We start from the raw sequence: 14,966 nt of genomic DNA on the forward strand, positions 1-14,966 counted from the left end.
TTTTCTAAAAGAATTTAATTTTTAGCATTATAATAATAACACCTATTTATATCTTCTTTTAAATTACTTTTAAATTATTTATTTTTCAATTCTATTCATTCTTGTATAGTATTGTATAGTATCAAAGTTTGAACAAACTTCTTTGAACGTTCTATTCAATTTCCTTCAATGAATTTAAAGATTTTTTAATTTTTCATCTACTTAATTTAAGTAGATAATAGTGCTTTCAAATTTCTTCTATATTTTAATTATTTTCCACGAATAAAATCTAATTGATAGCTTCCTCCATTATCTACACAATATCACTATAATTTCTAAAAATGTATATATCAAGAAAATGCAAAATATTTTAAAAAAATTAATAAAATATTTCTTTGAATAACTACTATTATAATATACTAGAAAAATCATGAAATCATTTTTTTCATTTGTTTGAAAAATTTACAACAGAAAAAGAAAGTATTTGAAAAAATCGTGAAGCATTGGATCAAGGAATCGTATTTTTCTCTTGTATGCAGAGAGAACATTCTTCCACCAGAAATACAGTAGGAGGATCAACATCCTGTTCCCTGAACGAAAAATCAACAGATCTGGTAAACGAGAAATTTACGGCATAGTGTTTCATCAAAATGAAACGGTTAACGGAATAAAAAGTGGTTCGAATTTCGTCGAGTCATGGGAAGAGCAATGCACGGACGCCGATTTCGTGGTGCTTTGCCAATTTCTCAGACACCTTGCAAACTCACGCGTAGCTTTTAGTTCGGGCTATTTATTTTACCACGGAATGACAACGGGCAGAGTTTAATTAATACTAAGTGAAAGCTCTGGCTGAAACGAAAGATTGAATATCCTTGGCTCGGCTTTCTGAAGAAATTCGCGTATAAATAGAAATGCACTTAAGTCACTTTTAAAATGAAGTATGTAAATTCTTTTTAAAGCATTCTTTCTTTGAAAATCTCGAAATCATTCAAAACCGTGATTTGCATTACTTTTCTTGACATATTTTATCTTTAATTATTTGTCTTGTGAATTTGTATCGTGAATGAAATGATATACAAATGATACTTGATATTTCATAAAATATTTTCATATGTACATTCAATTACTTACTTATAAACCAAATGAATTAAAAAAGAATCATAAATAAACAAGAGAATATGTTAAAATTTCATTTTGCATAAAAACGTAAAAACAAATTACTAAACCACTAACGTATTTATTTTATTTATTTTCCTGTATAAAATATTCATTCACAAATTTATATTCAATCGATATTCATCGAAAATTTAACAGATTAATTTGTTTAAAATAAAACTGCACTTGTATTATTAGAAACGATTATTCACTCTTCAATTGTATCCACTTTCAATTTCACTTTCTTTCTTTATCCTATTCTCGATCTACGAATTATTATATCATATATCTATAATATTTTAAAGATCTATATTTGTCATTTTTATCAACTGTATAATAAAAAAATCGTGGTAATTAAATAATTGTGATTCTAACAACTAGATCCAACGACATCGCTCAATAGACTGATCTATAGGAATTTCAAAATTGATTTCAATGCGGACAATTGATCCGCGAGATCAGCTATGTTTGCGGACCACGTTATTGTCGTTTCTGTCGGCAAATATTGGTCGTCGCTAACAAGACAGCGACATTTGAACACTCCTTCCGCTACGGTTTTCAAACGCCTGTTTCATCGACCAACATATATGCTGCACATTGTCTTGTGCCAATTTGATTTCATCAAAAAAAAAAAAAAAACGCGACGCAGCGTTTTCTATGTACTCTTCTTCAATGTGTCGTTGCATTTTGGAAATATTAAATAGTTTCATAAAAGAATATCGTCTAAAATATTCGTCAATATAATATTGCTTCTGTAAGTTGTTTCGTATGTTCATTTTTTGAAACCAGAAAAAGAGTGATAGTTTAGAAAAATCTTTAAAATTAATTTAAATCATTTATTTATTGATTGCTCGCGTATTTATTGCAATATTCATTTACCTTCTTTTGGCAGATAAATAAAATCATTCTTTTAAAAAACTATTCTTTCAATTTCATTCCAAATATCTCATGATTTGGAATTTACAAGGCCATCAAATTTTTCATTTTCTAAAAACTAATATTAATTCCATTTCTTGTAGGAATACATATTTCATAATTGAATTAATTCAAGCGGTAACTCGAGTTATCATCGAAAGGCAAACAAAATATTAACGCATGAATAAATAAAAGCGTCAGTTCTCGAGAAACTTTCCACGACATTCGAAGCCAGCGAGTACGGGTGAAGCAGCGAGAAAATCGTGTCACGCTTTTCTTGTTTCCGCGATTTTCATGAGGACGCTGGTTGTCATAGTTGTGCAGTTTTTCGAAACCATGCGCCAGATGCTTCTTCGTGGCATGTTGGATGGAAAAAAGAGACTCGAGGCAATGTCTACGAGTCTGTTTAAATATAGCTGCGAGGTCTTCGTCCATGCTCCCTCTGGAGTATCCACCGGTACGTTCTCTCTTTGGATATACACGTATGTAAGAGGAGAGCGAAACAACGAGGAAAGAATGAAGAGGAACAACAGCTAAATGGAATGAAATCAAAATAATATTTTCTGGAATCGTATTATACACGATGATGACTTTGAATCGGAATGAAATATCGACATGTTTTACATACTAAAATTTTTTGTTTTTTGTTTTCATCAATTTCTATGAATTTGTTGTAATTTGTTCGATACTTAGCAGGTTGGCATGACGTTTAAATGCTTCTTTCTTAAATAGCATTTTTACATAGGATTGACATGTCTATTCATCGATAATTAAACCCATCACTTGTATAAATAATATATATATATATATATAAATTAATGAAATGTTCATCCACTTTCTTCAAGTAATTTTATCTCCTGGTAAATAATATTTGTTGTAACAATCTCGAATAATTTTTAACTATAAATCATTGTAATCGTAATTACAAAATCTGACGACAGAAAAAACTTTTGAAACAACCTCATCTCATTTTTAATATAATTAAGAATAACCAATAAACACTTTCAATACACGTATTGATACTGTTTTGATAAAAAATTAGAGACATCCACTCTTTCATACGATGAACATTCATAACCTCAACGATATTACATTATGCATCCTCGTCCATACACGATTAAAACGAACGTTCCCCACGCTATTAAAACCCAAGCACAATAGATATCAGTTGTAACATGCGGACAAGCGAAAATATTTCCACGAGGACTGCTACTAAGCATGCTGCTCGATGTAAATTTCACGATGGGACAAAATGTACGCGATCGAATCGGGGAGGAGGGCGGGTCTCTGCCACGAAGCTATCGGAAACACCTGTATCCGATGGCAACGTCGAGGCATCAAATGTGGATGCTACCCGACTCGTTAGCCGGTTATGCATCGTCGACGTTCAACATGAGCACAAAGCACTGGCCAAATACTGGCTGGCCTCTCGGCGAACATAATTTATTGTCCTGGCATGGCGCAATGAAAAGCCCGGGTATTATCACGATACCGCTTTTATCATGAGACCCTCCTAGTAGTTAACGTGCAATTTGTCGCGAGCTGTTTAAACCGATGAACGCGCCGCCGCTTAGAACATTAGGGGATGATGATGGGTGGTAGTTTGTTTATTGAGATTTATTAAACTGGCGCGAGAAATCGCGTGAAGTACACTATTTCAGGAAAATGAGGAAGTTGCTCTGACGTTATCTCGCTAATTGCTTATTATTTGTAATTTTGTATTAAACGAAGAAAGATTTTTTTTTTAATGAAGCGTGATCATTACGTCCAACTTTTATTTTTAAAAAATAATGATAATTCTTCTAATCATTATTGCAAAATTATTCAACAAATTTTAATTATAGAAACTATAACATTCGAACATTTGAATAATAATGTTTTTTTTTATATATTATATAACGTTCAAACTTCCTTATTTTTAGATTATCTATTTTTTATACAATTCATCGTAATAAATAAAATATTTATGTTTCTTTCCTTTTTGCGTATAATACAATTATTTTGAATTACACGTAATACAATTATCCTCTTCTACAGAATAAAATATATTCGTTTAAACCCATCGCAAAAATCATATATCCTTCACCATCCTCGACATCCACACATTTCAAGCCAAACATACACACATCCTATAAATCCCACTACCATCGAAACGATCAAAGAAGCGTGTCTTCTCTCATTTAATACCGGATTGTGCAATTGGATGCACAGCTCGCGAGTCGTGGATGCATATGCATTTCCAGTTGGCATTCCTCCGAAAGGGCTGCACGAGAGGGTAAGAGGAAAACGCTCAATTAAATCGTTCCGCGGCAACAGCTCGTCTTGAAATATTCAGAAGAGCCGTTAAATCTTTTTCTCTATCTTCAACTCCACTTCTCCCTTCCTCGTTTCTTCTTCTTTTCCTATCCTCCATTTCGAGGCGTCTCTTATCCTCGTCGAATCTTCCTCGTAACGTTTAATCGCGTTCAAGCTGTTTCGACCTCGCATCCGCCTTTTCAGGGAACAGAGAAATTTATTAATTGGATATTACCCAACTTCGAGAATAGTTTCCAATATCCAGTTTCATCGGCTTCTTCCGTTTAAGAAAATTAATTGGTCTCATCCGTCGACAATTATCCTCGAATAAGCGTGCGAAAGCGTGTTTCGAAAGCATTATTTTTATTTATTTTAAAAAAATCGCAAGAGTTTTTCGCGTTCATTCTTCCTTGTATGATTAGAATTTCCTCCAGGTATCCTTTCGTCCGGAGATTCGAGAGATTTATGTAGGACGGCGGCCAAGAAGAACGTATCCTTTTATTGTTTATTATACTTTTGTTTGAACAAGTTTCAATATTTGGAGAAAATTTTTTTACGATAAATGAAAGAGAGACGATTTGATGAATGCAAGAAGGAAAGAATTTGTTTTTTTTATAGATGTATATTATTCTTATTTTTGTATGTTTTTCATCTGTTCTTCTGAGTATTTGTATACGAAAGAATCTGATAATTGTATTTTAAAATAACAATAAATACACGTGTGGAATACAAATATACGAAGCAGAGTTAATAAAAACTAGTTTTTCCTCCAAACTTTATTTTTTTACGTATTCACACTCTATCTTTAAGAACGATAAAATTAATATATTGAAATTTCTATACTACTTTTCTCCAAGTTTTTCTTATCTTTAGCAAAAATTAATCCCACAAAATGATCTTATCGTCTCCTCAATTTACCATTTGCTTAATACAAATCACGATGAAAATTAATTCCGTCAAATATTTAGAAAGTTTACGAATTAAGGAACCGTCGAACGAATCTCTGAATCTGTTCAAAGTTCACGTCCTGCGCGGATGTCACGGGGGAAGCTTAAAGACCAACTTGTTCGATTTCGCGTCTAGGAAGTGGAACGCAAACATGTTGTACTCCATCTAAATTTATCATGCGTCTCGCCGTCGGCGTACCTCGCATCGTTTACTTACGCCGTTACAGAGATGCCCGTCGATCGACGAAATTGTCGTTATTACGTAAAATAATTCCGTTGAAGTCAACGATTAAATGTCAGCCTTAAATAAGAAAGTTGACGATCGGATCGCGAATGTTTGCGAATAAGACCAATTGTTTCAAAATAAGATTTATGATACGAATAAAAAGTTTTCGAGTTATAGTTTTGATACCTTATATCGGGATAAGTCTATGGAAAAGTCTAGTTAAGTTAATTCCAGTATTTATAAATGGAATTCAATATCAAATATACGAAATTTCGATCGACAATGTTGAAATATCTCGAGAAAAAACGAAGTCTAGAAAAATGGAGAGGATAAGATAATCAATGGTAATGCGTCTTTAAGCTGATATTCGAAGGGAGTTATTTTGGAAAAAGTCGATTGAGAATAAAATTAAAAAGATAAATAGAAAAAATAAAAAAAAATATTCAACAATTTCAACGCGATAAAAGAATCTATAATATATTCTATCGAGGAAGGAAATATTAAAGAGAGAAAAATATATAGCAGTCCAATAAACTTTGTTATCGAATTTATTCGATAGGAAAGTCAATATATCGCGCATATTAAGATTCAACCGTCCGCAGAAATCCTCTTCTACTAGTTTTCACCAAGGAAAGTTCAAAAAGAAGAAGATATCGTATATCCATAGCCTCATCTTTAGTGCAGATCTTTAAAGAACTCCATTGGACGAGAGAAAACTATTCGTTTCCTCGAGAAACCTTTCTTAAAACTATCGACCAAAACAATCAGAGATATTCTTTATCGAGAAAGAGAAACGATCGATCAATTCTAGTGTCCCTTTTTACCCTTTTTAAATTTTTCTGAAACTTCTCATCTAACAAAGTATTTCAAAGTACGTAACTGAAATAATTTATATATGTATTTTCATTTTAATTCCAATTAAAATAACTTAATTTCGTCATACCTATTTCCAAATTATTGTATTAGTATCGTTAAAATTTTCATACGAATAGAATTCGTGTATAAACAGATTTCCCTCCAATTCAAACAAGAAAAAAAAAAAGAAGAAGATGAATCCATTAACATCTAAAGAATCAATGCCAATTGGCCAAATGAGACACCGTGTATATCTTACAACGCGTATATTCGTGGCACAGGCAGAAAGTTTGCACGAGTACACTGCCTACAGGCATACGTTGTCTGGGAAAGGCCCGGCTAATTTTGCTGGCCACAGCACCAGGCGACCTGATACCGATGTATGAACGTGAGGTGCACACCCGGAATCTGTGCCCGGCCGAGTCTGTGCTCCTTCGGTAAATGTTTACCTCCGCACCACTGCCGACCGATCTATGTATTATTATCGGACTCGTACACATCGTTGGCTTGCGATGCCAAAGCTGTCTGACCATCGACCGTCCTCTATCCACTGTGGAGTCTACGGTGAACGTTCGGAACATTTACGACGAGGGTTGGTGATTTTTTGAGGCGAGGTTGTAGGCTTGGAGTTTTATTTCTGGGAATATTGGCAAATTAATGGGAATGTACGTTTGGGAAAAGGGATTGTGTTACCTCGTTTTATAGGGTAGTAAATGAAATAGAATAGTGGAAATAGAAATTGGGAGAATGGAAGAATTGTGATGGTTTCTTTTTACTTTTCTATTTTCGCATTTTATCTTTTTTTTTTCTTGCTTTATTTAATTTTTGTGGAAAGATATATATTTTTCCAATATATATTTTTTGATGAATCTTTTTCTAATATCTATCTTCGATTTTTTATGATACAATATTTTTAATCCCGATAAATAAAATAAATTTTAATTAGAAACGTGTTAGAAGAAATATCAGATTTCTTATTTTTGCAATTATTAAAAAGTAAGAAAAAAAAATGATCTTTTCTTTTTTTACAAAAATATCTTTATCTTAATCCCTTATAAAAAACTAACGTTTAAATATTAAAAACATCTACGCAAAAAATATCTCTTATATATAGAACATCACGAACGAAAAAAAAAGAAAATGTGTAAAAATGAAGTCAGATAAAAATTGTTGCAGCACATCTCGCGATATTAACGATTTTATGAGAGAGGTCAGTGTGCTAGATCCCTCGACCACGAATATACGTAACACGTGCAAACGATCATCGTCGAAAGAAATCGGAAGGGCGGGGAAAATCGCGTCATCGGCAAAGCTGGCAAACGTCGATCTTAAATCGTATTTTGTAAACAGTGGTTCGCGTGCTTCCGTGGTCTTCGAACGATAACGTTAATGGACTTCATTTACATGGCGTAATTACAGCAAATGGTTGGCTCGCGATTCAAATTAAGCGCGAGGTGCAACGACCACGAGATCAAGGGAAAAAGATTCATCCAAAATATTCGCTCGTTACGTAATTTTACGTATTTTCGCATGATTTTATAATTGAAAATTTGATAAATTCATTTAACAGTTTTAAATTAATGTAATCTTTTTTAAATTTAATTTAATCAGATTTTTTGATTCTATTTATTTTGAAATATAAGTATTAATTATTGTATAATATATTTGTATTCTTTTATTGTGTTTGAATATTCATGTAATTGGATAGAATCTTATTGGATAGAATTAATGATGTAGATTGTTACAATAGTAAAGTTAGGACACAGAGAATTATTAAACAGAAAGTAACAAGAGGTTATGTACATATTATAGATCATTTTGATCGAGACCAATTGTTACTGATCAACCCATGATGTAGAATTGTCGTATAAAAATATGAAAGATATTATTATGAAAGATAGAAGAACGATTACAATTTATTATATAATATATCACAATTATGAAATGGATAAAAATTACATTAATTTCATATTAATTTCTCGTGTAAAATTCACATATAAATTATATTAAAATTAATATAAAAAAAATAAAGGTGGAAAATAAAAAATGAAAATACGATTGATAGGGATGAAAATGAAAAATTAATACGATTAAAATTATTTCGACAATCAGAGGTAGGAAATTATATTTTAATTAAATTTGATTGAAATATTTATTTGTATGAAAATAATAAATATTTATAATTGTTTCTTCTGATAATATTTTTAATTTTAAATTAATTTTTCATATAAAAAAATTTAAATGATATCGACAAATAAAAAGAATTGAATTTTTTTTTGATATAATTAAAATGTATTCGTTCTTCTATTACATAATTTATAATTCTCGATATCATAAACGAAATGAAAAAAAAGAAAGAACTACATTATAAAAAGGAAAAAATAAAGCTCTGAAAAATAACCTTTTATAAAATAAAAACAAAATCTAAACTTTTTAAATTACCTCTTTCAACCATAGGAATTATCATATTTATTGCATTTTATTTTAAATTCTAAAAATTCCAAATCACGAAACATTCCATATAAAAATATCTTTCAACAAAACGAATTGTCAAACAAATCGGTCAGTTCGATAACAAACCAGATGAACCGTATTGTCCACAAACGAATCAGGAATAGCTCGTGTCAGACGCGAGGGCAGCTATCACCGGGTTAATAATATCTGCTCCATGTACAATAAATATCAAACATCATCTTGCTTCTTTATACAGGTCACGAGACACTATCACGCCAATTTTTTATGGTTAAATTCTCAATAAAGTAGAATGAACTACTGAGACTTATCGCATATACTTATAAATTCTCATATTTGATAGGCCAATTAAATTTCAAATTATTTTTCGCGATAAAGCAAAAAGATACCATCGACAAATGCAACAACTAACGTTATTATTTATTACGTCGATATATTATGTACTAAAAATATAAAATATCCTCTTTAAATTTAGATACTCGAAGAATTGTGGATAAATTAATATTTTTTTAAATTAGAAAAATAACTTTTAGAAAAATCAAAAGAACTAAAAGATTTTCCTTTTATTTTCTACACGACAAAGAAACAGACTTATCAAACATCCTTTCAAAGTATATGGTATAATAAAATTAATATTTCATTAAAGATCATTCGCATATTTTTCAAACGATACGTACGTTGACGACTGCTGAAAATTTTACTCTATTAAGAAGGAAAAAAGGAAAAAGGGCAAAGAAAGAGAAACAGAAACACCTACTTGTATGCAAGAACGCGAGAACGGAGCCGAGGAAGATTCGTCGTTTTCTACTCTCTTCTCGAAACACGCGACAACATTAGGGAGAACGCGTTTCAGCGCGGCGTTCCTCTGCTTCTCTTTTTCAACGTCGCGTCCACGAAAATTCGTCTCGTGCGATGACACCGCGAGAACACCAATTATAACTTCCCTTCGTTTTCCACGCGGCGTCGATTTAATGAAGATACCACGTCGCGTAAACAACGTTTCGCCCCCCGGACCAAACCAACTTTCCAATTAACCGCCGGTAAAATTACGTTCTCCCACCAATTCCAAAAAAAGAAAAGAAAAAAAAAGAAAACATTGATTCTGTATCTATCAATCTGTACTAAGGAGCAAAAACTATCGAAACTATCTTTGAACACTTACATAGCTCCTGTAGGAGGCCATGGTTCGCGCGATCTCCCCTCCTCGACCAAGAGAAAGCGAAAGGATTCCAAGGGTGAGACGACTCTCTGGTCGCTCGATTCACCGATCACCATCGACCACCGACACCATCGACAACACCAAAAGAACCACCACCACCACCACCACTACCAACACCAAGCACCAGCACCACCACGCGGAGCGTGCACCACGTTCGTTTCACCGTGACACCTATCGAGACCGAAAAGAAGAAGAAGAAGAAGAAGAAGAAGAAGATTTAAGAGGAAGAAGTCGAGAAAAAAAACTGGGAGGAGAAGAATAGGAAGAGTAGGAAAGAAGATTACGAAAGATAGAGAAAAATATAGAGGAGGAAACTGGAGAGTGAAATAATAGAGGCTATAAAGTTGGATGAAGAAAGAGGGATAAGAAGAGGTGCACGAAGAGGTGAAACGTGGAGAACCGATCGAACGACGAACGGTTCGACGAAGCGTCGTCCCCGACGGCACGTTCTCATAAGAGAAGAAGAAGGAGAACGGTACGGAGGCGCTTCGTTTCGGACGAAGCTCGGACCCTGAAGAAGAGCCGGCGACCCGCGAGGCACGCCGTCTTCCCTCTCTTTCTCCATCTTCGCTCGTCTCTTACCAAGCCTACACTCTCCCTCTTTCCACTCTACTTTTCCCTCTTCCTCTGGTTAACGTGTACAACGCGGCCCGCGCCTCACCCCTACCCTTCGTATCGGCTTCTCTCGTTCATTCGCTTCGTTCAGTCGAGCCCTATTTTAAGAATAGCTTCACGTCCTCTCGCCGTTCGGCTTCCGTGCCCGCCCAAACACCGAGGAACGTAAGCCTCTTCGAGAACGAAACTCGAATCTTCACGGAGTTTGGGAAAAGTGTCGTTTATTCGATTTGAACGATGAGTCGGTCGATGGATTTGATTGGGGCTCGAGTCAGGTTGTTAGGATGGTGCGTGAACGTTCGATGGATCGTCCGAGATAACTGTGAAATTTTTAACTGTGAGTTTTATCCTGGTGCAGTGGCAAAATTGAAATACCTCGATCTTATAGATATATATTGGCGAACAATAGTAGTTAAGGTCGAAAGTTAAGATTATATCTAAACGCATTTAATAATTTCTGATTTTTTAAATTTTTAATTTAAATTTGTTAAAACTATTTTGTTAATAATTACAGCAATAAAATAGTGTTAAATATAATTTTCTCTTTTTTTTTAATTCTTAGAAACATATGTATACAGATAATGTGTTTTGAAAAATTAGAAAAGTGTTGAAATCTTGTTGAAAAGAATTATAGAAAATGAAAGATAAAAAAAATCTTTGACTAAAATAATTTCTTTAAAACTTTTTCATAAATTTAATTATATATTTAAATTATATAAATATGTACTTACCTGAATTCAAGTTTCATAAATAAAATCTGAAATTTCTCACAAAAATGAAAATACACATTAAATATCTTAAAAGAAGATCACATGAAGAAAATCTTGATTTTTTATTCGTTTCCTCGTATACTTCATCTGGTACCTAAAACAAAATATTAAAGTTAAAAACTTGAATTAGATTATTTACTTTCAAAAATTACATATATTAAAAATTATAATATAAAAATATATTAAAAAATTATGATGTATCAAGTATTATGATCTTCGAAAGAAATGACAATACATATACTAAAATTACTTTCAGAATAAAAAGAAACATTCGATAAGACATCCTATACTATTTTGTGGAATAATCGAACCAACGATTAACAAATAAGATTGTACCACGATGAGCTACTGTCTCGCGAACAATCTTTGTCGATGATATCCTATCTGACGTCGAATCGAACGAAAGGAGACTATTATCGAGTTAAGTCGAACGAAAGATCGACTATTGAGTCAAATATGAAATTTACCGTGTGTATCGTACGTCTTTCGATACGATTCTCCCTTTTCCGCCCGAATCTCATGTTCGAAAGTATCGAGGAAATCATAGTATTTGAGAGAAAGGACGAGAGGAGGTAAGGAACTTATTCAACAGGAAGACGTCTCACGATCATGGACGAAGGTATCCTTTGAAAGAGGAAGAAGAATTATTGCGTGAAAGAATATTTCGAGAAGAATCGTTTCTTGCGAGAACTTAGCAAGAATCGAATTGTTTCCTTCGAGAGGATTTCGAAGAAAGAAGGATTTATTCTCTGGAAATATCGGAAATGCTCGAAAGCGATTACGCTTTTAATAAGTTTTCGAAGGGAAAGGAAACGTAGTTGTCTCGCTGGACATAGATTTGTCGAAGAACGAAATATTGTGATATTAGATTTCGACAATAATATATATTACTTGATAATGTTATAATATTTAAAGAAAATAAATAAATTGAAATATAATATTTTTTTACGAAACTTGTATATACTTGATTTGAAAATAATAAAAATTAAACAATTTTATAATGTATTCTAATAATTATTTTTTCAAATATTAAATAATTATCAAGTTATCGAGAAAATAATAATTAAGAAGCAATTCCACAATGCATGGTAGATTATTTAATATAAAATTTTTTACTACTTCGATTAATTAAGAATATTATAATGTAAAAGCGATTGATTATATTCCACTATCCTATATTTTCTTTAATCTTGATCTACAAAAATCAAAATTTAATTACTTTTAAAATTTAATTACTTTTAGTCCTAGTATTGTATGTAAGAGATCATTATATATAAAAGATATTAATAAAAATTTCGAGTATTATTCCAAACTATATTCCTATATATCATTACTGCAAACATTTTACAACACATATTCTACAACACAACACATCCTATCAAAACAAAAAATCACGATGATTACCAAAATCCAAAAATATTCACTTCCACCATTCAAATTTCACGCATTCTCCAAGAATACCCAACTTATTCAAGATCTATACGGCCTAGTCGTCATCACCGTCCATCGAAGCGTGAACCACGTCCCCCGATAACGAAAGTGGCGCTAACCACGTACAAACGCGGCGACAGTGTCCAAGGAAGCATATAATATTCGACGAGAAGTTGGAGAGGGCGAGCGAGGTCGGAATTCTCGAGAGGGATTCTGGCGAGGAATCCGGCGGACGGTGGAGACAAACTGCTGGCAAAACGGGCGCGTCTTTGTCCAGGAAACGAGGGCACGGTTGCCGTTTCTCCGGCGACAGAGATTCTCCGTGCCCTCTCTCCCTCTCTTTGCACAGGGACTGCTCCTCGAGAACGGAAACTCCCGTCTCGAGGAATCGGTTCGAGGATCCTCGAAATCAGCCAACAACGGATTGGCTGGATAAAGTGAAGGAGAAAAGGCGAAATAAAGACGGAGAAAAGGCGAAATAAAGACGGTGGAACGGCGGTTTCGTGCCGCGACCGGCAGGAAGTCGGGCGAATTAAAGCGCCTCGGATTGTTTTACCCCCCGAGACGAAGGACGTCTCCTTTTCTCCTCCATGCTTTGGCTGCGATTTCGAAAGCTAATTACAATACGGGTTCGAGGGTTACTCGAAACGGAATCGGTGACCCGGGCAAGAATTCCATGGTGGAGGGAGAAGGAGGGGATCTGGCGCATCGAGATCATTATTAGCCGGCGCATAATGCGAGTTGATTAAAGTCTGAAGCGGATAGCGATTATTAAAGTGGCGTTGATAACGAAGGATGTCCCTCGTATCTCGAGGAAATCTCGTTCTGGGGTTGTTGAATTATTCCAGAGGATTTTAATTGCCTCGCTATGTCAGCTGGTCCGTAGACAGATTTGCCTAATTGATATCCTCTTCTCTTGGGAATGAGTTAAGGTTACTATTGTTGTTATTATTGTTGTTGTTAGCTTCGTGGGGAAAAAAGATAAGTATCGGAGGAGAAGTAGAGAAACTAAACGAATCGTTATGTTGAAAATAAATTAATCGAAGATATTTGAAATTGATTCTGTGATTTCTGAATTGAAAGATATATTTATTTGGTTCTCTTAACGTGGTGTTATTCAAGTTGTAAAAATTAACCGATTGAGAAAAATTGTAATGGAAGAAAATTAAACAAAGATTTGTAGCAAAACAATAGGATAAATTTAAATTCAATGTCGAAAATCGAATTTAAATTTTAATTTTTAAATTAAATGAATTTTAAAATTTATCGTTTATAACTTGAGTGATAATTTTATATGTGAATATGTTTTTATTTTATTTACTCAATTTGATCGGAAAAATTTTAATTACAATAAGCAAAAAATAGAGATGAACGGATGGAGAGAAAGATGAAAAAACAACGATAGGATAAAAAGGGAGTAAATAAGGTATGAAAAGGTAAAGAATATGAGATTCATCGTGGCATTCGATAATTAAATTTTGATGAATCGCAAATAAATAATCACAGACAATAATATCTCTGTGATGAAAAATATTAGAATATTAGAATAGACCTCTTTTTTTTAATATAAAATCTAAACAATATATTAAATTTCTCTTAATCCTTCATAATTCTTCCCCAAGAATTTATACAATTTATACGAATCAGATTTCGTGCTGCCAACTTTCGATGTTCATTAAAACGAACTAAGAACAACGTGAACAGTAATCAACATATCCAGTAGCCGAAAAGCAAGGATCGACCGCAAAGTTATCGGCAGAGGTTCTATCGAAACTTCCAGGAACTTGAATTCGTGGCTCTCGACATCGATGGCGCCACAAGAGAGCTTTCGAGAGCTTTTTCGAAAAAGATTGGCAAAACTATTTACCTACGTTTCACTTTACACTTTCTATTCGCTTATTACTCCGTCTATTAATATCTTAATTTAAAAATAATCAACATCTATACAAAGCAAGCATCTATACACTTTTTCACGCTTCTCAACTTCTCCTCTTTTATCTGCCTCCATTCCAATCGCAGATGATAGGTCAAATCTAAACCGATCCATGTCAGAATCGCAGTAACGACTTTGACAAATCGTGTCAAAT

The 14,966-nt window shown here is 33.3% G+C and overlaps 1 protein-coding gene across 6 annotated transcripts in view; it reads right to left on the minus strand.

Annotated features, from left to right (window-relative positions):
• LOC122719302 overlaps window positions 1–10,136 on the minus strand; it is a 248,040-nt gene extending 237,904 nt beyond the window's left edge. For all 6 annotated transcript variants that reach the window (XM_043945004.1, XM_043945009.1, XM_043945006.1 and 3 more), the window contains exon 1: window positions 10,007–10,136. In XM_043945004.1, coding sequence (XP_043800939.1) covers window positions 10,007–10,027 — 21 coding nt within the window. In that variant the 5' untranslated portion in view covers window positions 10,028–10,136. The remainder of the gene's footprint in view (window positions 1–10,006) is intronic.
• Between the last annotated feature and the right edge of the window lie 4,830 nt (window positions 10,137–14,966).

The sequence above is a fragment of the Apis laboriosa genome, unplaced genomic scaffold, assembly GCF_014066325.1.
Source record: "Apis laboriosa isolate Shangri-la unplaced genomic scaffold, ASM1406632v1 scaffold72_cov160, whole genome shotgun sequence".
Taxonomy (NCBI): domain Eukaryota; kingdom Metazoa; phylum Arthropoda; class Insecta; order Hymenoptera; family Apidae; genus Apis; species Apis laboriosa.